The sequence below is a fragment of the Octopus bimaculoides genome, chromosome 22 (genome assembly GCF_046866305.1).
Source record: "Octopus bimaculoides isolate indiv1 chromosome 22, ASM4686630v1, whole genome shotgun sequence".
Classification (NCBI taxonomy): domain Eukaryota; kingdom Metazoa; phylum Mollusca; class Cephalopoda; order Octopoda; family Octopodidae; genus Octopus; species Octopus bimaculoides.
This window is the reverse complement of record NC_142949.1, coordinates 14007317-14033269: the sequence shown is the minus strand read 5'-3', so window position 1 is coordinate 14033269 and position 25953 is coordinate 14007317. Positions and strand designations below refer to the sequence as shown.

The 25953-nt window shown below is 37.5% G+C and overlaps 1 protein-coding gene across 3 annotated transcripts in view; it reads left to right on the top strand.

The window, feature by feature from the left end:
- LOC106872929 (phosphatidylinositide 4-phosphatase SAC2) overlaps positions 1 to 25953 on the top strand; it is a 1166845-nt gene that overhangs the window by 1084502 nt on the left and 56390 nt on the right. For all 3 annotated transcript variants that reach the window (XM_089339784.1, XM_089339786.1, XM_089339785.1), the window contains one exon: positions 9777 to 9850. In XM_089339784.1, coding sequence (XP_089195910.1) covers positions 9777 to 9850 — 74 coding nt within the window. The remainder of the gene's footprint in view (positions 1 to 9776; positions 9851 to 25953) is intronic.

The window sequence follows — 25953 nt, the reverse complement described above, 5'->3', positions numbered from 1 at the left end:
CATAGCTTGCACCGGGTACATCTTATAGAGTTACTACCTACTCCTTTTCTACATACTGAGCAGGGCCATCTACCTGAAGGGGTTTGTGTTTTATCTACCTTCCTACTTATTAGGATTTTGGTTTTAGCTAGGTTGACTCTAAGGCCCTTCAATTCTAGACCTTGCTTCCACACCTGAAACTTCTCCTCTAGTTCTGATAGTGACTCCGCAATTAGGGCAAGGTCATCAGCATAGAGGAGCTCCCAGGGGCAACCTGTCTTGAACTCCTCTGTGATTGCCTGGAGGACTATGGTAAATAATAGGGGGCTGAGGACGGAACCTTGGTGGACCCCTACCTCTACCCGGAATTCATTGCTGTACTCATTTCCAACCCTCACCTTACTGGCCGCATCTCTGTACATGGCTCGCACAGCTCTCACTAGCCATTCTTCTATCCCAAGTTTCCTCATTGACCACCAGATAAGGGAACGGGGGACCCTGTCAAAGGCTTTCTCCATGTCAACGAAAGCCAGGTACAGAGGTTTATCCTTGGCTAGGTATTTCTCTTGCAACTGTCTCACTAGAAATAAGGCATCAGTAGTGCTTTTACCTGGCACGAACCCAAACTGCATCTCATCTAAATTGATTCGCTCCCTAATTAGTTGGGCTATGACCCTCTCTGTAACTTTCATAACCTGATCTAACAGCTTGATGCCTCTGTAATTATTTGTATCTAAAGCGTCCCCTTTACCTTTGTAGCAGTTGACTATGATGCTGCTACACCAGTCATAGGGTATGACTCCTTCGTGTATCACCTGGTTCGTAATACGGGTGACTAGGCTATAGCCAACACTGCCAGATATTTTGAGCATCTCTGCAGTGATTCCTGATGGGCCGGGGGCTTTCCCGGTCTTCATACTCTTAATTGCTTTATCTACCCTGGTACTATCAACTCGGATAGCTGGTCCCTCTATTGGGTCGACATAAGGCAGGCTCTCTTTCTCCCATTCATTCTCTCCCATTCATATGCATACACTATATGTATACATGCATATACACACAAGCTACATATGTAAAGTTCCACAGAAAATATGAGTATAATATAAATTCACACAGACATTATGACATACACACAAAATATGTATACATGCACACAATATACATAATATGCACAATATATATATACACACACAATATATGTAATATGCACAATATATATATACACACACACAATATATGTAATATGCACAATAGGTGCAGGAGTGGCTGTGTGGTAAGTAGCTTGCTTACCAACCACATGGTCCCGGGTTCAGTCCCACTGCGTGGCACCTTGGGCAAGTGTCTTCTACTATAGCCTCGGGCCGACCAAAGCCCTGTAAGTGGATTTGGTAGACGGAAACTGAAAGAAGCCTGCCGTATATATGTATGTATATATATATATATATATATATATATATATATATATATATATATATATATATAGGTATGTATATATATATATATATATATATATATATATATATATATATGTATGTATGTATGTATATATATATATATATATATATATATATATATATATATATATATATATATATGTATGTGTGTGTAAATGTTTGTGTGTCTGTGTTTGTCCCCCCAACATCGCTTGACAACCGATGCTGGTGTGTTTATGTCCCCGTAACTTAGCGGTTCGGCAAAAAGAGACCGATAGAATAAGTACTAGGTTTCCAAAGAATAAGTCCTGGGGTCGATTTTCTCGACTAAAGGCGGTGCTCCAGCATGGCCACAGTCAAAAGACTGAAACAAGTAAAAGAGTAAAAGAGTATATATAATATATACACAAACAGAAAGTATATAATACGCACTATATATATATATATATATATATATATATATATATATATATAAATACATACATATATACAATTCATATATACATAATATGCAATCCAGTAACATATCTATTCATTGTGAATATGTGTTGACAGATTCAGACATGAATATCTGATCCTGGTTAATTTTCATCATCAGAGAACACCTCCCTTTAGACGACATGTATACAAAACACCTGATTTAACAGTGTAAGAAGACACTGGGATACTGCTGTCTTTCAGCCTTATTGTCTCTCCTGGTCAAAGCTTCCCTGCCAGATTGATGAAGCTCACACGAACATCAGCTTTCATTTATAGGGATCAACAAATGAATTATTTACTGATGTGCGCTGATATCTACCAAACAGAAAAAAATTCATGGGGTGCATTTAGAAGAGTGAGAATCCAGACAGTTATATATTTATTAATTTGTAATAATTTCAGACAAATTTGAATGTGAATATCTGATCACTGTTGTATTTTGTTGTTGGTGAACATCCTAGTTTGTTCACTGGTTTCCATAAACAAGAGCTGATGCCCTTCTTAGATGACTGAGTGAGGTCAAAACACCTGCACATCCATACATACATACACACACACATCCATACATGCATACACACACACATCCATACACATTCCAACTCACATCACACCCATTCACTCACATCAGTACAGTCTCTCACACACTTACTCTCCTGCACCTTCACCCCTAAAAACAGCAAAACCTGCACACGCACACACTCTTACAGCCATATGCACTTACAAACTCTCACTCAGACCAAACACACACATTCTCACACACACCTGCACTCAAGTACACTTTCCCTGTCATGCACACTCACTCTCACATTCATAAACACCTATAAACATGCTTGTACACACACACGCACACACACACACACACACACACACACACACACATTCTCAATCATACACACTCACACACACACGCTCCCTCCCCACACATAATCCCCCCACCCTCACACCCTTCCCTCACACTCTCCCTCCCACACACGCACTCCCTCACACACTCCCACCCCTCCACCACCCTCCCACCCCCTCTCTCTCACACACACACATGTCTCCTCTCACATAGTGATGCAAGAATAGATTTCCTTGTGCATACAGATTGTTTTGTGATGAAATGTGTTGTGGTGTTTGTCCTTCTGTTTTGCATGTTTCTCAGTGTTTATGTATCTTTGCCAGATTCTTTGACAGCACCACCCTGCTGGCTCTTTTATACATGAAACATGGAGCTACTACGAAGACGACTGATCGGCTACGATGCAAAAGGCTAGAGAAAAATCCATGCTAGAATTATTATTAAGGGATCATATTCACAATGAGATAATTCAAGAATAGAACAGAGTGAATGATGTGATCCCAGAATATCAAAAGCATTAAGTTCTGCTGGGTCTGCCTTATCGTAGGGCTCACAGAGAATAGGTGAACCCACACAGTTGCCCAGTGGTATCCAAGAGGTCAAAAAAGGCCACTTGGGAACACGATTCAGTTGAGCTATTGGGGTCAAGATGGAAAAGAATGGAACCAATTAAGACAGAACTGCAAGCGCATTGTGACCAGTGGTGTACAATAGCATCTGATGATTTATCAATTCGTTGATGATGTGTTCTTGTTATATATGTCCTTGTGTTACATATATGTAGTGAAGGTGCATGGCTTAGTGGTTAGGGCATTCGGCTCATAGTCGTAAGGTCGTGAGTTCAATTCCTGGCAACGCATTGTTTTTTTGAGGTAGACACTTTATTTCACATTGCTCCAGTACACTCAGCTGGCAAAAATGAGTAGTACCTGTAATTCAAAGGGGCCAGCCTTGTCACACTTTGTGTCACACTGAATACCCCTGAGAACTACATTAAGGATACATGTGTCTGTGGAGTGCTCAGCCACTTGCACTTTAATTCCATGAGCAAGCTTTTCCGTTGATCAGATCAGCTGGGACCCTCGTTATAACTGACAGAGTGCTCCTTTATATATATGTGTGTGTGTATACATGTTCATGTTTTGTATGTAATCTCTATATTCTTCTGTTATCTATATTTTTGTGTGTGTTACTCAAATGTTTATATTATTGTTTTGTTTTGTGTATGTGTGTGTATATCATGTATACGTTCTTGTGTTATGTATGTATTTATATATGTGTTTATTTATGTTATTATGGAAGTATATATATATGATGATGGCTGCCCCCTCGTTATTGAGTATGGCCATTGCACAAAGCTTAACATGTTGTTATCGTGCAGTGCCTATGCAAGAAGATTTTTTTTTAAAGTGAGGAAAGGCTGTGCACTGAGTCAATCCCACTCACTAAGCAACAGTAGCCATAACCCGAAAAGAATAACAATTCAACATCATTGGTAACCACTGAGCCGCATAGATATATACATACATACATTGATATATACATACATACATACATACATACATACATACATACATACATACATACATATATATATATATATATATACATACATACATACATACATACATACATACATACATACATACATACATACATACATACATACATACATACATATATATATATATATATATATAGATACATACATACATACATACATACATACATACATATACATACATACATATATGTTGGGCAATCTGAGGCTGGTCTTAGCCAGCGAAAAGTTGCTGAAAATCTTCAAATTCCTCTTGCTACTGTTAATAGAATTATAGTGCAATTCAAAAGCCAAGGAAGAAAAATCAACATATTGGGTCCTCGGAAAGGAAGCTTTGCTGTTTGAAGAGAATTGTGAAAAACAAACCCCGTTTGAAGGCTCCTGACACTGCAAAACAGCTAGAAGTTAGTCGAAGAATGTGTGTTACATATCTGCATAAGCTTGGGTGTTATGGACGAGCAGCTAGAAGAAAACCTCTCTTTCAACCAATTAATATCATGAAAAGAAAGAAATGGGCTGAGGAGATGTCAGAAAAATCCAGTTCACTTTGGGATAGAGTGATTTTCTCAGATGAATCCAGATTTTCATTATTTTTAGACAGTGGACGTGTTTGGGTCTGGAGGCTTTCCAATCAAGAATTTGATTTGAAACGAGTCCAACCAACTGTGAAATATGGCAGTATCTCTATAATGGTATGGGGAGCTGTCTCCAGCAATGGTCGTCCTGAACTGATCGAATGTGTTGGAACCATAAACTCTGAAAAATACATCGTAATACTTAAGCAAGGACTACTTCTGATGTGTTCACACGATAACATAACAAAAAATGAGTTTTTATTCATGGAAGATGGGGCTCCATGCCACACAGCAAAAGGAAATCAACAATGGCTGACTGAAAAAGCTTCCTTGGCCGAGCAAATCTCCTGACATGAACCCAATTGAAAATGTTTGGAACATACTAGATAGAGCTATACGAAAAACTGGACAGATACCTAAATCTAAAAATGAATTGTTTCGATTGTTGCGTGAAAAGTGGGCAGAAATTCCACAAGAGACAATCACAAAGCTCATCAGTTCAATGCCAAAAAGAGTTTCTGAATTAAAAACTGCAAAGGGAATGTCAACTAAATACTAAAGTATGTAGTCCTACCTATCGATTACATTCCAATTGTTCGCTTTGCGTATTAAATGAAAGATTTTGAATATTAAAAGGTGTCTATTTATTTCCTGCATGTTTGTGTATATGTATCTATTTATTTATGTGTGTGTGTGTGTGTCTTTGTGACTCTGTTTGTCCCACCACCATCATTTGACAACTAATGCTGGTGTGGTTATGTCTTCATAGCATACCAGTTCAGCAAAAGAGACTGATAGAATGAGTACCAGGCTTAAAAAGAGAAAGTACTTGGCTTGATTCAATTGATAAAAATTCTTGAAGGTCGTGCCCCAGGATGGCTGCAGTCTAATAACTTAGACAAGTAAAAGAATATGTATGTTTGTGTGTGTGTGTGTGTGTGTGTGTGTAAACTTCAAAGATAAGTCCTGAGGTCAATTTCTTCCACTAAAACTATTTAAGGTGATGCTGCAGCATGGCCACAATCAAATGAGTAAAAGAATAACAGAATTACTTATGATAGGATAGTGTGAATGGCAAAAAGTTAAATATCTTAATTTTTGAGAACATTTCATTGGGAGTCTAGGTCCTTGTAGGTAAAGGTGTAGATAACCAGCAGCAGAGGACATACTGGAGTTTCTGGCTAGAGTTCAATACCATCCTGAGCAGAACCAAATGGTTTTTCACTTACTTTTTGTTTCTACATCTGCAAAACTATTAAATTATATAATAATAATTAATGTAGGAGTGGCTGTATGGTAAGAATCTTGCTTCCCAACCTTTCTGGGTTTAGTCCCACTGCTTGGCACCTTGGACAAGTCTTTTTCTGTAGGCTCAGACTGGTCAAAGACTTGTGAGTGAATTTGGTAGACAGAAACTGAAAGAAGCCAGTTGTGTGTGTGTGTGTGCTCGGAAAGATGAGATATTTAAATCAATTTTTATTATTGATTGGACGCAATTATAGATTTAAGTATCTCAGCTTTGACAGCAATTATTGGGCGGGAGGGACCCGGTAGACTGGTGGGTAAAGGTGAGTGTAGATGAGCTGGACAATCTGAAGTGTCCTGCCAAGGGTTCAAACCTGGTCAGGATAGGGGAAGAAGGTGAGAGTCTTTTTATTTTTTTTTCGTTTATACAAAAATATTTCTAGATAGAGATCGAAACCTCTACCTTCATACAAGGTTGTTAGTTAAATTACTAACACCTTTACCTATTAGGCCATCAAACCAACACCTAAGAAACAACTTAAAAATGAGATATTTAAATCTATTTTTATTATTGATTTGATGCTGTGGTAGATTTAATTATCTTATTTTCCACAGAAATTAACAGGGCACCCAATGTAAGTAAAGACACAGATAAATAAGCAGTGATAGGACATCCTGCATAATCTGGTAGTGGATTCAAGTCAGACCAGAGTGTAAGATTTTTCATTTAAATTTTTTTTTTTTGTTTAATGGTTTCAAAAAAAAAAAACTTTAATAAGTGGAGATTGAAACCTCTATCATCTTGCAATGCTATTCAACTAATTATAAATACCTTTATTCAGAAGGTCCTCTCTGCAGCAACAAGAACAAGCTTAAAAATGGGATATTTATTTAAATCTATTCTCAATAATGATCTGATGCTGTGTTAGATCTAAATATCTCATTTTTTACTGAACCTAGAAGTGGGAGACCCAGTAAACCAGTGGGTTAATGGCATGGTGAGGCAGAACAACAGCTAAGATGTGAGATAATGTGCAATATTATCCAACTCTCTCTTTCTTGGTCTACCCTAGGTCCACAACTTGTTGGGGCAGAGTCCTCAAGTACCTCCGCCATAGGGTCCTATCAGAAGCAGCTGTCATTAGACCTTGTAGATGGATTCCCAAGCATGACCAACACAGGCTATGGACATTATCCAACCATTTCATTCTTGGCCTACCCCTTGGTCTCCTATCTGCAGAGGGGGTAGAGTCCTCAAGCACCTTCTCCACAGGGTCCTTCTTGTTTTTGGTCTACCCCTTGGTCTCCTGCCAGTTGGCTCGGCTTGAAGAATTCGTCTTACGACCCTTTCTTGCAACATTTTAAATACATGTCCGTACTACCGCACAGGTGACTTCTCAATATGGAGCAGTAGATGCATGGTGTGCAGCGACTCCCTGATCACCGAGCTACACACCCTGTGGAATAACTTTCTTGCAGACACCCTTCGGAGGAAAACCATTTTGGTTGATCGTATTCTCGATCCTGCTCTTTCGGTCATTATTCAACACTCATGACAGAAATTCCATGTCGTCTGCAAATATCAGCTAAGCCATTCAATGAATGCTGGAGATTATCTTCTGATGAACCAAGTAGCACCATGTTGTCTTCAAATATCAGCTAACCAACCTGATCATTGTGATACCATTTCCACAACTGCTGCACATGTTAATCCAGTTATGAAAGCTATGAAGAAGAGAGGTAATGATATATATTCCTGCTGAGTCTAACACTCATGTTGAAAGCCTTTGACTTAGCACCATCTGGGCATTTGTATAGGGACTTCATGGCAACCAGAAGCTGTCCATTAATCCCAAAGTCCTGAAAACACTCCACAGCATGTCCTGGGGGGTGTATGTTTTTTGAAAGTTTACAAAGCAAAGTTGCATCGTGTTGTCTGCAAATATCAGACAGCCGCAAACATTACTGGAATAATATTTTGCACAGTCTTCCTTTTATTGTTTATCCTACACTTGTTTCAGTTATCAAACTGTGGCCATGCTGCAGCACCTTCTTGAAGGGTTAAGTCGTATAACTTGATCCCAAGACTTTTAAAAAATTTTCTTTAAAGCTTTACACACATCCTATCAGGAACTTTTTGCCGAAATGCTGCATTACGGAAAAGTAAACAAACCAACACCTGTTGTCAAGCAGTGGTGGGAAGACGCACACACGTGGGGATCTGATCAAAGATTTTACAATTAAACAAAATAGGAGAAAACTTTTCAAATATAAATGGATTGGAAGTATACAAGAATAAACATTATTTTCCATCTTCTTGTTTAGTTTTGTTTCATTTTGAAAAACAAATATATATTTTATGGTTTATTAATTATTGTTTATATTTTGAATTATATATATATAAGGGGGTACCAAAAATCTATTAAATGCTAAGGGCTTCATCAGGTCTTAATGCGGCCCTGGTCTTGGATTTCACTTTAAACTTTAAAATAATATTCCATGTGGTTTATATGATCGGAAATGTAATATCGAAGTGTTCATAGTGCCATTGTGAGGATCTGATCAAAGATTTTGCAATTTAACCCATTACCTCCCATAATTCTATTAACTGGAACCTTTTTTTTTTTATGAAACTTTGATTTCTAGCATAAAACAGCCTTAGAAACACGCTGGAATGATCAAATAACATTTCAAAATAACATTTTAAATAGAAATAAGCGAGATATTGGGTGAAAAATTAGCAAACCTCATTTGAATATCAGAGAAATATACCTAGATGTGGAGGCAGGGGATGGTGGCGAACCCTGCTGTACTCTTTCATCACAACTTTCTCTCACTCTTACTTCCTGTTTCTGTTGTGCCTGTGATTCAAAGGGGCCAGCTTTGTCACACTATGTCACGCTGAATATCCCAGAGAACTACGTTAAGGGTACACGTGTCTGTGGAGTGCTCAGCCACTTGCGCGTTAATTTCACGAGCAGGCTGTTCCGTCGATCAGATCAACTGGAATCCTCAATGTCGTAAGCGACGGAGTGCCAACACATACCTAGTAGATATAGCAAAAAGGTTAGATACGTGTAAATACTTACGAAATTTGTAATTTTTAAGTGATCTCATATGAGATCACTGGTAGGTAATGGGTTGAAAACGAGTAGGAGAAAGTTTTTCAAATATAAGTGAAACAGAAGTATACAAAAATACACATTATTTTCCATCTTACTGTGAGTTTTGTCCTAAGCACTTTGCTGGGAGTACTAACGATTCGCCCAGCTCGTAGCATATACATACATACATACATACATACATATAGATATATACATACATACATACAGATATATACATACATACATATAGATATATACAATCATATATATGGTCTTATGCCTGTATATACATGTTATTGCATTATGTATATATGTTGTTATGCACTTATGTTATTGTATCCTGTATATGTGTTTATATTATATATATATATATATATATATATATTATTGTTATGTATATGCTTATGTACATATTGTGTCTGTATTCTTATATATTTCTATGACTTCGTGTTTGTGCCATGCCTTATAATTCAAGGTGTGTGCCTTTGTCTTAATCATACACATTTCATCTCACCTCTCTGGATTATCACTCCCAATAACCTTTTCTCTATTCTTCAGGTATGACGATGAGAAGGAAGCCGTGACACAGTACCAGCAGGTTCTCCTGGAAGACATTGTGAAAATCGAAATTGGTAAGGTCTAAATCATTGGTGGATCTAACATACGTTACAGTTATTATGACAGCAACATATCACATTATATTACTATTCACACTCTGTATCACCTTATATGACAATTAAAGAGACGGCTGCTCACTGCATTACATCATTGGCAACCACACAGCGCATTACATCATGTGTGTGTGTGTGTGTGTGTGGCAGCACACTTCACTACATATCCATAATGATACACTACTACAGAAATATATTGTTCACTGCATTACATGAAGCCATGCACATTCTCACACACACACACACACACGTTATATTGCATTATTATGAAACACCCTTAGAGCACATACTGTGACACTGCACCACACCCATACTGCATTCTGCACTACAAAATACAGTGTTGTAAAAGTAGGGGTAGGCTTGACGTGGTTGCTCAGTTTGGTAGAAACTGCAGCTAAATCTCTTTCAAAATTACACCCTGTTAAGAAAATTTTAACAATGCAATAAATAATATGTTCCTAGAAAGAAATGTTGGAATGGTCATGTCTAGCATGTCTTTCATTTGTTGGTTCATTGAATTTGGGCTGATCTGGGATTAACCAACAATGACAACAGCACTCAATATGACACAGCACAGCATTATATCCCTTACATCACACTAGGCAGAGAACATCTTCCCCACCACCACCATCATTATGATTACCACGTCTGCTTGCTTGCTTGTTTGTTCTCCTCCCCCTTCCTCTAATTATCATTAACTTAATTAACATCATCACAACCACCAATATTTCAAACATATTCACCTCTATCACTACCACCACCATCACCAACTGTTTTCTCCATTAACTCTTCTGAAACTAAGAAATGTTGATATAGGTGGGGGTGAGTGAGTGGGCTTGAGTGGTGGTGGTGGTGGTGGAGTAGCATTGCCAAATCTAATTCTGCTTCACTCCAAGCTTTTTCTGAGATTTAGAATTTAGAGAGAGAATTTGTGAATCTGGTTTTGAGTTATTATTTCTCAGCACTGTTGTGTGTAGTGTGTGAAGCTTACTTTGTAACCATTTGGTTTCAGGTTCAGTCCCACCATGCAGTACCTTGGAGAAAATCTTTTCTAGTATAGTCCCGTAGACAGACACTGTGGAGACCCACCATATATATATATATATATATATATATATATATATATATATATATATATATATATATACATATACACACACATATGTGCATGTGTGTCTCACCACTTGAAAAACCGATGTTGGTTTGGTTATGTCCCATTAACTTAGCAGTTCAGCAAAGAGACCCATAGAATAGCAGACTAATTCTACTGGGGTCAATTTATTCAACTAAGTTCTTCGAGGCACTGCTCCAGAATGGCTGATTTTCAATGCCTGACAATTATATATATATATATATATATATATATATATATATATATATATATGTATAAGCACAGGTGTAGGTGTGTGGTAAGAAAGTCCAGGTTCAGTCCCACTGTGTGGCACCTTGGGAAAGTGTCTTCTACTATAGCCTCGGGCCAACCAAATCCTTGTGAGTGGATTTGGTTGACGGAAACTGAAAGAAGCCCATCACATGTTTATATATATTTGTGCGTGTATCTGTGTTTGTCTCCCAACCATCGCTTGACAACCAATGTTGGTGTGTTTACATTTTCATAACTTAGCAGTTCAGCAAAAGAGACCGATAGAAAAAATACTTGATTTACAAAGAATAAGTCCTAGGGTCAATTTGTTTGACTAGAGGCAGTGCTCCAGCTTTGCCACTGTCAAAATAACTGAAACCAGTAAAATAGTATATGTTGGTGCCTGTATAATATATATAGAGGCACAGGTGTGGCTGTGCCTATAGACGCAGGTATGTCTGAGTAATAAGAAACCTGCTTCGTGAACTGAAAAAAGTAAGGCATTGCCATTTCTGTTGCATACTCTATGTCACTATCATTAGTTGGCAGAATACTGGATATGGACAGATAGAGTACCATTAATCCATTACACAGGCATCGTGACAGAAGAGAGGTGACGATGGGTGAAGTTGGAGACATTGGATATAACGAATCAAATGCCATTCCTTGTTAAGTGTTGGGTTACAGTGGAGAGGGTGAAGAGTGAAAGATGAGCAGATAATGAAGAGAGCAGTCGTTGGGGATTTAACATGGAGACAATAAAGGGGAAGGAGAGATCAGACAATGCAGCCCCAGATATACAAAACAGAAGAGACCGTCATGGATGGAGTACCTTTGATCAAAGGAGCTTTGCTTCATCAGAATTGTCTTGTTAAATAATTGTGGTTAAATAACAACAATAACAGAAAAATAATCAATATCATTTGGGAAATAAATTAAAAAAAAAACATTTAAAAAAATCACATTTCTGATAATTATTCTAGTTAATCAGTTCACATCTAATTCTAATAGAAATCATAAATTATCATTGTTTTTTTTTTGGTTCTTTTAAAAACTTCAAAATTTTTTTTAAAGTTTTTTTTTATTATTTTGTATAAACAAATTATAAAGCAACATTTTGCTTTTTGTTGTTTTGGTGGGGTTTTTGTTTTTCTTTTACTATTTTCATGGAAGAATGACTAGAATGATGTGAGAAAGATAGCTTAAATCACAGATTTTATAATTTAGAAATTAACAATAACAACAGTAATTAGAAGCTGACACGGCTGTGTGGTTAAAAAGTTTGCTTAGTAAGCACATGGTTTGGGGTTCAGTCCCTCTGCACGGTACCTTGCTCAAGTGTCTTTTACTATAACCCTGCATCAAACAATGCCAGACAGTGGAATTGGAGAATGGAAACTATGTGGAAGCCTATCATGTGTATGTGTGTGTGTGTGTCCCTTCTTCCCCGCTCAACAACTGGTGTTGGTTTATGCCCTCATAACTTAGCAGTTTGGCCTAAGAGATCGATAGAATAAGTGCCAGGCTTAAAACCTAAGTACCTGCATTGATTTGTTTGACTGAAACCCTTCAAGGCAGTGCTCCAGCATGGCCACAGGCCAATGACTGAAACAACTAAAATATACAAATCACACAAAACATTTTCCAGTTCATCGTGTTGCATCCATTTTTCCATGCTGGAATGGTTTGGATGGATGGCTTGCCATGGTTGGACTCTGCGTATATTTAAAGGTGTTGCTTGTCTAGATATATCATAGGACTACATCATGTTCATGCATTTCATTTTACACATGGTTTCTAAGTCTAGGTGCCCTTCCTAATGCCAATCACTTTACAGTGTGGAATGTTTTTTTTTTTATCTTTTGCATGGTGTCAGTGCTGGTACACTTTTACAGCCAAGTGGACTGGAGTAATATGACATGGAGTGCCATGATCAAGAATACAATGCACTGCCCTATTTAGGAACTGAACCCATGACATTGTGATCATAAGTCGAATACCTTTACCACCAGATCACATGCTTTCATATTTCCAGATTTACTGATCTTTAAACTTTTAACATTTCAGTTGGCCATACCTGGTACAGATATTCTACTTGTTTTATTGTCAAATCGCCCAGAACTGGCCTCTCTCTCTCTTACCTATCTTACTAAGGCATTTTAAAAATAAACAATCACACCATTGAAATCTCAAAGCTATGAGATAATCCATGATTAATTCAAAACAATGTGGATAAATAGGGATTACATTTGACCAATTAATTTGAATCCCACTTTTTCTTTTCACACCTGCCCTTCCTTCTTACTCTTCTTTTCACACCTGCCCTTCCTTCTTACTCTTCTTTTGTACATTCCTGGCTCTGCCTTCATGCACTTAAACTGACCACATCTGGCCTAAATATTCTGCTTGTTTAATGCTGAGACTGGCCATATTCAGTATCTCACACCTACCCTACAATGTCATTCTAAAAATAAATGATCACATGATTGAAATTTCAAGGCTATAAGATAATGCATGGGTAATTCAAAACTATGTGAATAAGTATTACATTAGATCACATGTTCTCAAAGTGGGTGCTCCCCCCCCCCCCCGGTGGGCATTGAGATGGTCCAGGTGGACACTGGTGCCTAAGGTACAGTGGGTGGGGGACGGTAGAGAAAAAGGAGGTGTTGAGAGGAAGGTAGTGGACTGGGGAACGCTATCATCATCATCATCATCATCATCATCATCATCATCGTCGTCGTCGTTTAATGTCCGCTTTCCATGCTAGCATGGGTTGGACGGTTTGACTGAGGACTGGTGAACCAGAAGCCTGCACCAGACTCCTATCTGATCTGGCAAAGTTTTTACAGCTAAATGCCCTTCCTAACGCCAACCACTCCAAGAGTGTTGTGGGTGCTTTTACATACCACAAGCACAAGGGCCAGTCAGGCAGGACTGGCAACAACCATGCTCAAAAGGTGTTTTTTACATGCCACCTGCATATAATATTATTATAGTATTGTTTACAAATTATCTGATATTCTATTAAATATCAATTTATTCATAGTATTTATAAATTAGTAAAATATAAAATATATATTCATACATAAAAATAAGAGTGGAGGCGCTGGGGGTATTATGTAGCCATGAGTGGGGCAGTGGCCCAAAAGTTTGAGATCCTCTGCATTAGATGGAATAATCTAAATGGTAAAGTGTTAAAAGAATTTACTGTCTGAAGATCTTGAAACGCCAAAACAGAGACTGACTTGGTACAACATTGCAAATCTGGGAGGGTATTTCAATTTAGTGACACTACCTTCACAATGCAAATCCTATTTAGTTTCCTCACCCAAAACACAATTTACACAGCAAATATTCTACACAGTTTCCCTATCAAAATTAGAAATCCCATGATGAACCAATCTATTGGATGTCGTTATAATTCACTGGTCACAATGTGTTTTGCATCATTTTAGCTTTTGAATGTCACCTTGCTGATTCGGCAAGCAGGCCAACATTCCCCCACACCAGAAGGCTATTCGATTGCAGGGTTATCCATTTACAGCAAAGTGGACTGGGGCAACATGAAATGAAGTGTTTTGCTCAAGAACACAATGCGCTCCCCACTCTATAATTGAACTCACGACCTGAAGATCCTAAGTGCAATGCCCTAACCCACTATGCCATGCGCCTCCACACTCTACAATAAATAGAAAAGTAAGAGTCGCTCAAGCATCCACCATCATCCTTTTAACAAAAACTATGTTATTTTACTGCAGAGCCTGTGTTTCTCTGGCCTTTATTCTTGATTCTCTTTTAACCCTAATGTGACCACCTCTGCCTTATAGATGCATTAGTTGGAAAAATAAATCTATTATACTATTTCTGTAATGACCATCATTGTCTTTACATCCAATTTTTCCATGCTGGTATGAGGTGAATGAAACTCACAATAGCAGTGTTCAATGGCTGGATGCTTTTCCTGTTGCCAACGTTTTTTTTTTTTTTTTAATAAACTGTTTTTCCTTTCATTGAACTTTACACTTTGAAATGTTCAAAACCACTAAGGTATTGCTTACAGAATATGTAACAATCATCTCCAGTTCTCATATATAATGTCAATATATGAAGACACAGAGACATGTGCACACATGCATCAACACATACACATGCATACACACTCATTCAAACACTGGATTACCAATATCATAACCACCAATTCTTCTTCAAACAACCATTGTAATTTTACGTCCATTTTTCTCTGCTGGCATGGGTTAGATGATTTCATAAGATGCATTAGGACAGCGGCCCACTTCTTACTCTAATGTCACACTTTTGACATGGTTTCTATGGCTGGATACTCTTTCTAATGCATACCAACTATTTTACAGTGTACTGGCTGGGGTATACTATGGGCTTCTTTACAGTTTCCTTCTACCAAATTTCACTTACAAAACCTGGGTCAGTTTGATGCTGTCATAAAAGACACTTGCCATACACTAGGACAAGGTTGCAAACATCATTAGCATGTTGGAAGAAATGCTAAGTTCAAATCCCACTGAGGTCAACTTTAGTTTTCATCTTTTCAAGGTCAATAAAATAAAGTACCAGTCAAGTACTATGGGCAATGTGATCGACATGTCCCCTCTCCTCAATATAGCTGATATTGATCCCTGCAATGGGCTAGCGCCCTTTTCAAGGTGAATGTTATGATCGAGATTACTTGGCATGCAATAAGCACCATTCATGCGTGGATCATTGCCAGTGCCGCCTGACTAGCTCCCCATGCTGGTGATGCGTAAAAGCATCATCCGAATGTGGTTGATGTCAGCACCGCTGCCCCGACTGGCTCCTGTGCTGGTGGCATGTAAAAAGCACCATCTGAATGTGGCTGATGCCAGTGCTGCCTGACTGGCTCCCATGCCAGTGGCATGTAAAACACACCCACTACACTCTGGGAGTGGTTGGCGTTTGGAAGGACATCTGTAGGAAGGGCAGCTGTAGAAAGATTGCCAGATCAGATTGGAGCCTGATGCAGCCTCCTGGCTCGCCAGCCCTCAGTCAAAACCGTCCAACCCATGCCAGATGGAAAACAGGCATTAAACGATGATGATGATGGTGATGATGATCTGGAAACCAGATAACCATCCTTATGAGTCACAGGACTCAAGAAAAGTATTTTAAAATACATCAGAATGAAAACCCGAAACCACATGTTTACAAAGCAAGCTTCTTGACCACATAGCTATGTCTGCACTAACAGCAATGTTTATTTATCTTATAGATGCAAAGTGTTGCCATTAGCATACAAAGATAATCAGTTCTATGTAGATTGAATATTAATGAATAGAATTGTGTATCAAGTGAACTGCCATCTATAAAAACATAAATGTGCAAGAGAAGCAGAAGATATAAGCACTACCAAACATTAAGTTAAAGAACAGGTAATTTATTTATGTAGAAAAAGAATTCTTAGTACACAAACTGAACATTTCTTGCGACTGGATATTTTATTTAATGAGAACCTTGTAGCTGATGCAAACTCACAAGTTTTTCAATAACTGATTACACTTACATTATTTACATTACACGGATATTTGTCCTCATCTTGTTTGTCGTTAACACGTTTCGGCTGATATACCCTCCAGCCTTCTTCAGGTGTCTTGGGGAAATTTCGAACCTGGGTTCTCATTCCTAAGATATTTTTCAATGTTATTATTATTATTATTATTATTATTGTTCAGGTCACTGCTTGGAATCAAATTCGGAATCTTGGGGTCAGTAGCCCACGCTCTCAACCACTATGCCATATGCCTGTGGGCAATTATGGAGTTAATTTTAGGGCTTATAAATCTAATATTCTCCCATCCTTCCTTAGTACCGGTTCCCATATGCTGCTCATATCTGCACTCAGACTGCTTAGGAGGTTGTTGTGTTCTAGCATATGTGCTGCTTCTTTTAGTTTTCATATTTTCCAGTGGTGTTCTCTGTCTATTGTTTTCACTTCATCCCACAAGGAGAGGTGGTCTCCATTTTTCCATACATGATCAGCTATACTCAATTTATCAATATCTCGTGTCACATCTTTGTTCATCTACCCTTATTTTGAGGGGATGGCATGTTTCGCCTTTGTATAACCTACCACAGTTGCAGTCTTTGGTCATTTTCTCTTCTATTGGTGGTTTTACTCGAAGGAGATATTTGCGAAGTGTTGTATTACTCTTGAATACTGTCCTGATGTCATATGGGCCGCATATCTTTTGTATCTTTTCGGAGAGGCCTTTCACATAGGGTGGACAGTGTATTGGCCTAATCCTCTCTCTTCTTCATAACTGGAGTGGATAATATACTTTCGGGGTAGTTGTCGCTTAACAGATCATTAGGACACAACAACCTCCTAAGCAGACAGTAGTGGTTAAGAGTGCAGGCTACTAACCCCAAGATTCCGAGTTCGATTCCAAGCAGTGATCTGAATAATAATAATAATAATAATAATGATAATAACAACATTGAAAAATACCTTAGGAATGAGAACCCAGGTTCAAAATTTCCACAAGACACCTGAAGAAGGTTGGAGGGTATATCAGCCGAAACATGTTAACGACAAACAAGATGAGGACAAATATTTGTCAAATGTAAATAATGTAAATAATTCCTCATCTCTTAAATATAGAACTGAACTGATTACACTGTTATTAATGACAAATGAAAATTCCTTCTTACAACATCCTGACAGGTGTGAGTTTTTAATAAAAGTCACCAGAACATTAACAGTCAACTATTAGAATGTTTTATAGGTATGTTTGCTGACAAAGAATGAAATATAAGGATTATATGTGAGTATACATATAAGAGACCCTTCTGAAATATCTGTTGACTTTCCATGTCCCTTATTTTCTTTTTTATTTTGTGATATGCCTTAGAATATGGAATGGCACATAAAGGGTCATATGGCTGGTATATAGCATTGGTATATAGTTTGTAGTGTACGAGGGAGTACTGAAAAGTTCCTGGCTTTGGGTAAAAGAAAATAGAGGAGGATCAGTTAATTATGATTTTATCCAACATATTCTCCTCTCTGATTCACACACTTATTACAACAGTCCTTTAGTAAAAGGACTTGGAAGGCTGGACCTCCAACCAGGCCTTTCACAATATGCTTAAGGTCAGGAACTTTTCAAGACCCACTCGTATGAATTCTGATGATCAAAAGTATGGATTTTATCCTCATCATTTAATGCTGATATTTTTATGCTTGCATGGGTCAGACAGGATTTGCTGGGGTAGATTTTCTACCCCCAGATGCACTTCCTGTCATCAAACCTCGCCTGTTTCCAGTTAAAATAATATTTCCCCTAAAGTAGATATGATTTTCACGAAAGACTGGAAGCTAACAACCTCACGTGTATGATGATGATGCTCATTTACAACCATCACAACAAGGTTACACAAATATGCATACATACATACACACACACACGATGGACTTCGTTTAGTTTCCGTCTACTCACAAGGCTTTTATCTATAATAAAAGTCACTTACTCAAGGTGCCACACAGTGGGACTGAACCCAAGACAACTTGACAGGGAATCAAGTTTCTTTACCTCATCGCCACACTTGCTCCTATTACATTTGTTCACTTGGAATATATTTGTATCTTGTTATTCTTTTCAAATCTGATATCCTGCTCATTTTCATTTCGAAATTCTTTTCCCTTGATATTTCTATCACTTGTATTCAAAAAAGGATTGCTGTATCTATCAAAATAATGGCTTAATACAGTAAAAGATTGCTTTTGTGCAATACGAGCATTTGTCACTTTACCATTTGGTGCATCAGTACTTTACATGTCTCCTCTCTCATCATACACAAATAGAGATTGAGGGTGGGGTTCGCAACCACAAAGCACATCAAACATTTTATTACACTGGCTGGGGTAACATACAAGTCTGCCACAATAAAATCAAATCAACTACGTTGTTATCTACTGGAAGGTGCTCTATAGGCAGAAACAGTTAAGATTCTCCAGTTGACCATAACACATTGGGCGAAATGCTTCGCAGTATTTTGCCCATTGCACTGTTCTGAGTTCAAATTCTGCTGAGGTCAAGCTACATCTTTAGATGAAATGTCAGCCAGGTCTCAAAGGTGGTGTCTTTTTCTTACCAAGCTGATGTGCACCTTGCTGTAGTGTTGTTCAGTTTAACCACTGTTTGTGGTTAAGGATGAAGACTCACAACCGCAATAGGGCTAAAAATTAGTGTATAGCTGCCATATTCTAGAAGGCTTGAGACTTCTTCAGGAGAGACAGATTCGTTTCAAACAAATACAAAACTCTATTCTCCTTCAAAGTAGGATCCTTTAACTTCAATGCATTTTCTGCATGTCAGTTACTTCACGAAGACCCCTTAAAAGTCCTCCAAAGTGAAGTTGTTCTCACAGCCTCCATCTTCTCAATGCTGTTAAGATTACTGCCCAAGGTTCTCCTTCAGCTTGAGGAATGACCAAAAGTCACAGGTAGCAAGGTCTAGACTATGGGGAAGGTGAGGGACAGTTTTGATGCCTATCTCTTTCAAGTAGTTGGTTACCAAGATGGAACTGTGGACTGGTGTGTTGTTCTGGTGCTGATGCCACCAACCTGAGTGGAAGAGCCTTGGTCTTTTGCAAAAAGAAAATTTCTTCCTGAACTCCCTCAGAACCTCCACAATGTATTCATTGTTGATTGTTTGGCCAGAGGGAACCCAATGGATGTAGATGATGGCCTTGTGGTTGTAAAAGGGATCATCATGGTGGCCTTGTTTTGCCTTGGCCTTCTTGGATCTGGATGAGTGAGGATACTTCTATTGGGCACTCTGTCTATTGGTCTCTGGATCATAACATTACACCCAGCTTTCATCACAGATCACCAGAGACTAAAGTAATCTTAGATTGGAGATAATAAGCTCAACCATTTCCCTTCTGTCACCAATGCTTATTTCCTTCGGTTCATCTCTGACCACCCTTGGAACGAAGTTCAAGTTTTCGGCATGTTCAGATCTTTATGAATAATTCTGTGTAGAGTTGCCTCGTCAACTCAGAACTGTATGCTTATTGTCTTTATAGACAAACAGTTTCATCCTGATAATTGTGAATTTTTTCAATTGGCTGTAATGTCTCTCTCCTTCCCACACTCACCTCCTCTCTACCTCTTTAAACCTCTTGTACCAGGAAGGAAAAAACATGCTCAGCTCATACAAGTTAATCCATGCCCAGTTGAACACAAAACCCAATTGCTTAGCAAGCTTCCAAATTGTCTTCACATCCTGACAGCATTCCACAAAACTAGTCAGCCATAACAAGCAGGGTTTCGTAGGGTGTATTATATGGGCTGTTACAGAAGTTTCCTTTTATCTGGAATAAAGAAAAGTTGGTGGCAGGTCAGCTTATTAGATGTATACTTATTAAAAATCACCTGGATCAGCTAGGCTGTCTGGTGGTGAGTCAGCTCCACTAGCCACGGTATTTGCTCCATTCCACTCGTGCTCTCACCATTCTCCTCCACATTGTTCTAAACATCTTTCTTAAATCATCTTCCCACCTGATTGGAGATCTTCTGAGTGGTCACTTCTGTTCATGCAGGTACCACTCAACAACTGCCCAGCTCCACCGATTGTCTGTGAATCTTGTGACATGACCAGCTCATTGCAGCTTTGCATGGTGGTATTCACTCAGTGGTTGGCCTGAAGAGCAACCATATCAAAACAACTTAGAGATGTCAATGATATATTAAAATTACAATAATCTGGGATAGTTATAACTGTCACTCCTAAAAAAAGTCTCAAAACTTCTGGAATGCAATTCATGTGGGTTTGTATTGTACACAAATTTCTAGAATGAAAATCAATTTTTGATTTCCTTTCAACTTGTTCATATTACTAGTTATCTTTAAGTCTGTGGATATTTTACCAGATACTTGATTAATATTGTTTTAGCCAGGATTGACCAATTTAAACAAGAGAGAAAGTGCAGGAGAGAGACTATTTCTTTGTATAATATTCTCTACACATCAGACAGCATTAGCAGGTATTCTAGCAACAGATGTTTGGCAGTTTGATAACTTCTTAAAGATTAATTTCATTTTTTGTTCTTCACACCAAGGTAGATGAGTTGAAAAGATATTTGGCATTAGTAGCACATTCTGGCATTCTTGTCAGTGTTTAGTGTTCATCAGTATAACTTGATGTAATCTGAAGACCAATTTTCTCAAGGAATATACCAAAATAGCAAATGTTGTCTTTTAATCATTTCATTATATTTATTACTGAAGCTCAAATAACTTCAAAGTTAAATTATTTAATTTGGCATTCAATTTGGCCTGTCTGGTTCAATTAACACCTGGACAGGTAGGAATAAGCAACTTTTCCTATGCCAGCATCTTACTTTCAACAACGGGTGTTTTGGGTAAGTTACGTATAATATATTCTAAGTATGAAATAAGTAAAAGTGACAACTTCAATACTTGCATTTCTGTTTTAAACGTTCGGGAACAATGTGAAAGCAATGAGAAATTCTATATTTTGTGCTTTTCTTCTTTGTTCTCTGAATTATTTCCTGGGAGTATCTTTGACTTATGTGTTAGATGAAAGTTGCAGCTAACGAAATCATTAAAATAAAAAGCTTGGCATTATTTACCCATTCATATACCATCAGCAACAGCCACTTAAGTTTCACTTATTCACTTATCTTTAAAGTGAAAACCATGTGTCTGGACGCACAGGTATGAGCAATAAAAGCAATGCTTTATGTTACCAGACAGTGCTGCTGCATCTACTTGTTACAGAGATGTACAACTGTCTTAAACAGTAATCTTAGAAGTTACGTGTTCTTCAATTTTGTTTGGCCCATGCAAACATGGACGTTAAACCAATGACAATAATGCTTATATATATATATATATATATATATATATATATATATATATATATATACCTGCATATATATGCCTACACACTCGTGTGTATGTATATATATATATATACACATGAGTGTGTGGGCATATATATGCAAGTATATATATATATACCTACATCCGTACACACACACACACATGTATGTATATATAATCTCCAGACATTATCTGTTTATATACACAATAGAACAGACATCATTATTTGGTACAAGACTTATTCTTTCACATTTAATTAAATACATGAAGCATTTATATCAAGAAATGAAGCAACTGTATACATTGCAGGCCATAAAAGGTGAGTTTGGAACTACTCGAGTAAAAAAAAAATAAATAAAATTCTTCAAAGAAGAGGAAAGATTGTTGTAGCAACAGCAGTAGTAGTAATTTTCCCAGTGTATTTCTTAATAAATGAATCTGATGTATGTTATTATTTTTTACAACGATATTGTTCTAGCCTCAGCTTGTTTCAACTGTTTGTACTTGTGCAAGTAAAGTAGTTAGTGTAATAAACAGAATCAGTAAGAGCTAATGTGTCTAGTAAAGTGTCCTTTTGACTCCGTCACCCATTCACGCTGCCTTAATAACAGCTTTACTTCTTAAGAACGGTCTGTGGAATCACAAATAGAAAATAATGACATAAAATACTTCATAATTTCTTCAATCTCCACATAACAGTCTCTCTTTTATTTCATCCTATTGTTTGTTTTGTTTTGTTTTATTTTTATTTTACATCTAAGTTTGGTTTGGTTTGGTTAAAATTGATGTTTTTGTTGTCTTTTTTGGTCAGAAAAATTCCTTTTTTGCTTTGTTTTTCTTAAAACTTTTCTCGACAGTTTTCCATTGAACCATGGAAGATTAACATGGGGAAACCATAAAACAACCAGTTATTTATATAAAATGATGGCCAAGAGACACTGGATTTACTCTGGCTTGAACTCTTGATCATATAATTATTTGTTTAAAATCATTATCACACAATTATTGGCACTGATTTATCTAGAAATGGTAAATTTGATCTACAGGTACCAATGTTTCCAAAGAATCTTTTGATTATCTGATATCTTAACTAGTACAATCAGGAGCGATATTTGACTATATTTGACTATCATTAGTGCTAGACCCAGAGAAGAGATCCAGGAAGGGCCATAAGACTATTTAACAGAAGCCCCCCCCCCCCCCACAAAATAATTAAAAGAAATTCACCTGTTGAATTTTGAAATACTCTATCTTCCAGTAGGGCCTAAAAGCACTGGTTCTGCTTCATAAAATTAGGGTCTCTGAGTTATTGACTACTTAAATAGAGTAAGGCAATGAGGAATCATATAAACATTTCCCTGTCATGCTAGAAATAGCAGTTAAATCTCCTTAGAATCAAAAAATTCACCCTATAAAAGCAAATGACAATAGATAATTTACTTGCAGGTATTTTGATAAAATTGGATGGATATTTGTCCTCATCTTGTTTGTTGTTAACACAACGTTTTGGCTGATATACCCTCCAGTCTTCATCAGGTGTCTTGGGGGAAATTTTGAACCTGAGTTCTCATTCCGAGTTCGATTCCAAGCAGTGACCTGTATAATAATAATAATAATAATAATAATAATAATAATAATAATAATAACATTGAAAAATACCTTAGGAATGAGAACCCAGATTCAAAATTTCCCCAAGACATCTGATGAATGCTGGAGGGTAGAGCAGCCCAAACATGTTATAACAACAACCAAGATGAGGACAAATATCTGTCAAATGTAAATAATGTAAATAATGTACATAATTCCTCATCTCTTAAATATAGAACAAAATTGGATAGGTTCGGCTAATCCTAAATCTGCTTCGTCAGAGCTTGTCTCTAACTAAACAACATTATCAACAATAATAATAATCCTTTCTATTATAGGCACAAGGCCTGAAATTTGGGTGGGGGGCAGTCAATTATACCAACCCTAGTACACAACTGGTACTTAATTTATCGACTCCCGAAAGGATGAAAGGAAAAGTTGACCTGGGCAGATTTTGAGCTCAGGTACTAACAAATCTACCAGCTCACCGCCTTAATAATAAGAATAGTGGTTTCAAATTTTAGTGCAAGGATGAGCAGTTTTGGACGAGGGTGCAAGTTGATTAAATTGACCCCAGTACTCAGTATTTTATCAACCCTGAAAGGATGACAGGCAAAGTTGTCCATGACTGAATTTGAAATCAGAAAAGTCCACTAAGCATGTTTTTTGTAATGATTCTGCTTGCCTTAATGATTCTGTAATGGAGTGGCTGTGTGGTAAGTAGTTTGCTTACTAACCACATGGTTCCGGGTTCAAAGCCTTGTGAGTGGATTTGGGAGACGGAAACTGAAAGAAGCCCATCGTATATATATGTATATATATGTGTGTGTGTGTGTTTGTGTGTCTGTGTTTTTCCCCCCACCATCGCTTGACAACCAATGCTGGTGGGTGTGTTTACGTTCCTGTAACTTAGCAGTTCGGCATAAGAGAACAATAGAATAAGTACTAGGCTTACAAAGAATAAGTCCTGGGGTCGATTTGCTCAACTAAAGGCGGTGCTCCAGCATGGCTGCAGTCAAATGACTGAAACAAGTAAAAGAGTAATAATATTAAGAATAACAATGATGCTAATGTGCAACAATAATAATAATAACATGCTAGAAATTGTATTTGAGGGAAAATAAACTATTTCATAAGTTGCTTTTAATTTTGGGGTCATGATTATTTTTTCATCATTTGTGTCTCCATCTGCAGCACAAACACCATACATACCACTAGATACTACAGCACAACCACCATGAATACACTACAACAGTACATTGCTCTACTCCACCACCACATATGAACCCTTCCAATCCCACTGTCATCACATATTAGCACTGTCATCATCACCCCTCTCACCACCACCTCACCATTTATATATTCTTCGTATGAAATAAGTAAAAGTAACCATACAAATACTTGCAGTTCTGTTTGAAACATTTGTGAACAATGTTAAAGAAATGAGAAATTCTACAATATTATGGGTTTTTTTTTTTCTTTGTTCTGTGAATTATTTCCTGAGAGAAACTTTAACTTATGTGTTAGATAAAAGTTGTGGCTAATGAAATCATTAAAATCTAAAAGCAAGCATCGTTCAGTGGTTCGTATCCCATAAGCCATATGACACAGTGCTATGTTACTAGACAGTCACTTAAGTTTCACTAATTCACTTAGCTGTAAAATGATAGCAGGTGCATGGGTGTGCAGATTGACACAATTGCAGCAATGTTAACTTGCATTACTGCATCTACTTATAACAAATGCACAACTGCCTAAAAAGTTTTACTATGAGAGTGTTAGATGTTCTTATCAGTATGGAGTTGGATAGGGGATTTCTTCAATTGCAGAAGATCATTGCTGGCTGTTTAACCGAAGGACTGATATTCTGGAAATAAGGTTATAATGTGACATACTTCCCCAACTTCACCATACGGCCTTTTGCCTGTCCAAAGTATTTTCATAAGTTTGTCCTAAACATCTAGGTTTCTTGTTTTTCAGGCTTTTAGTCAGCCCTTGTTTCATATGTTTTGAGTAATATAAAGCTTTCCTTTCACTGGTCTCAAGATATTGTAGTGATTGAAAAAATTTGGGAATTTGCATCGTATATGATGCACGGACACCTTGTATATTATATATCTTGTATATGGCTTGTATATCATATGTGATACACAGAACAGGCAATGGGTTAAATTTAAATACCCACCAAATTGGGAATGTGTATCTTAT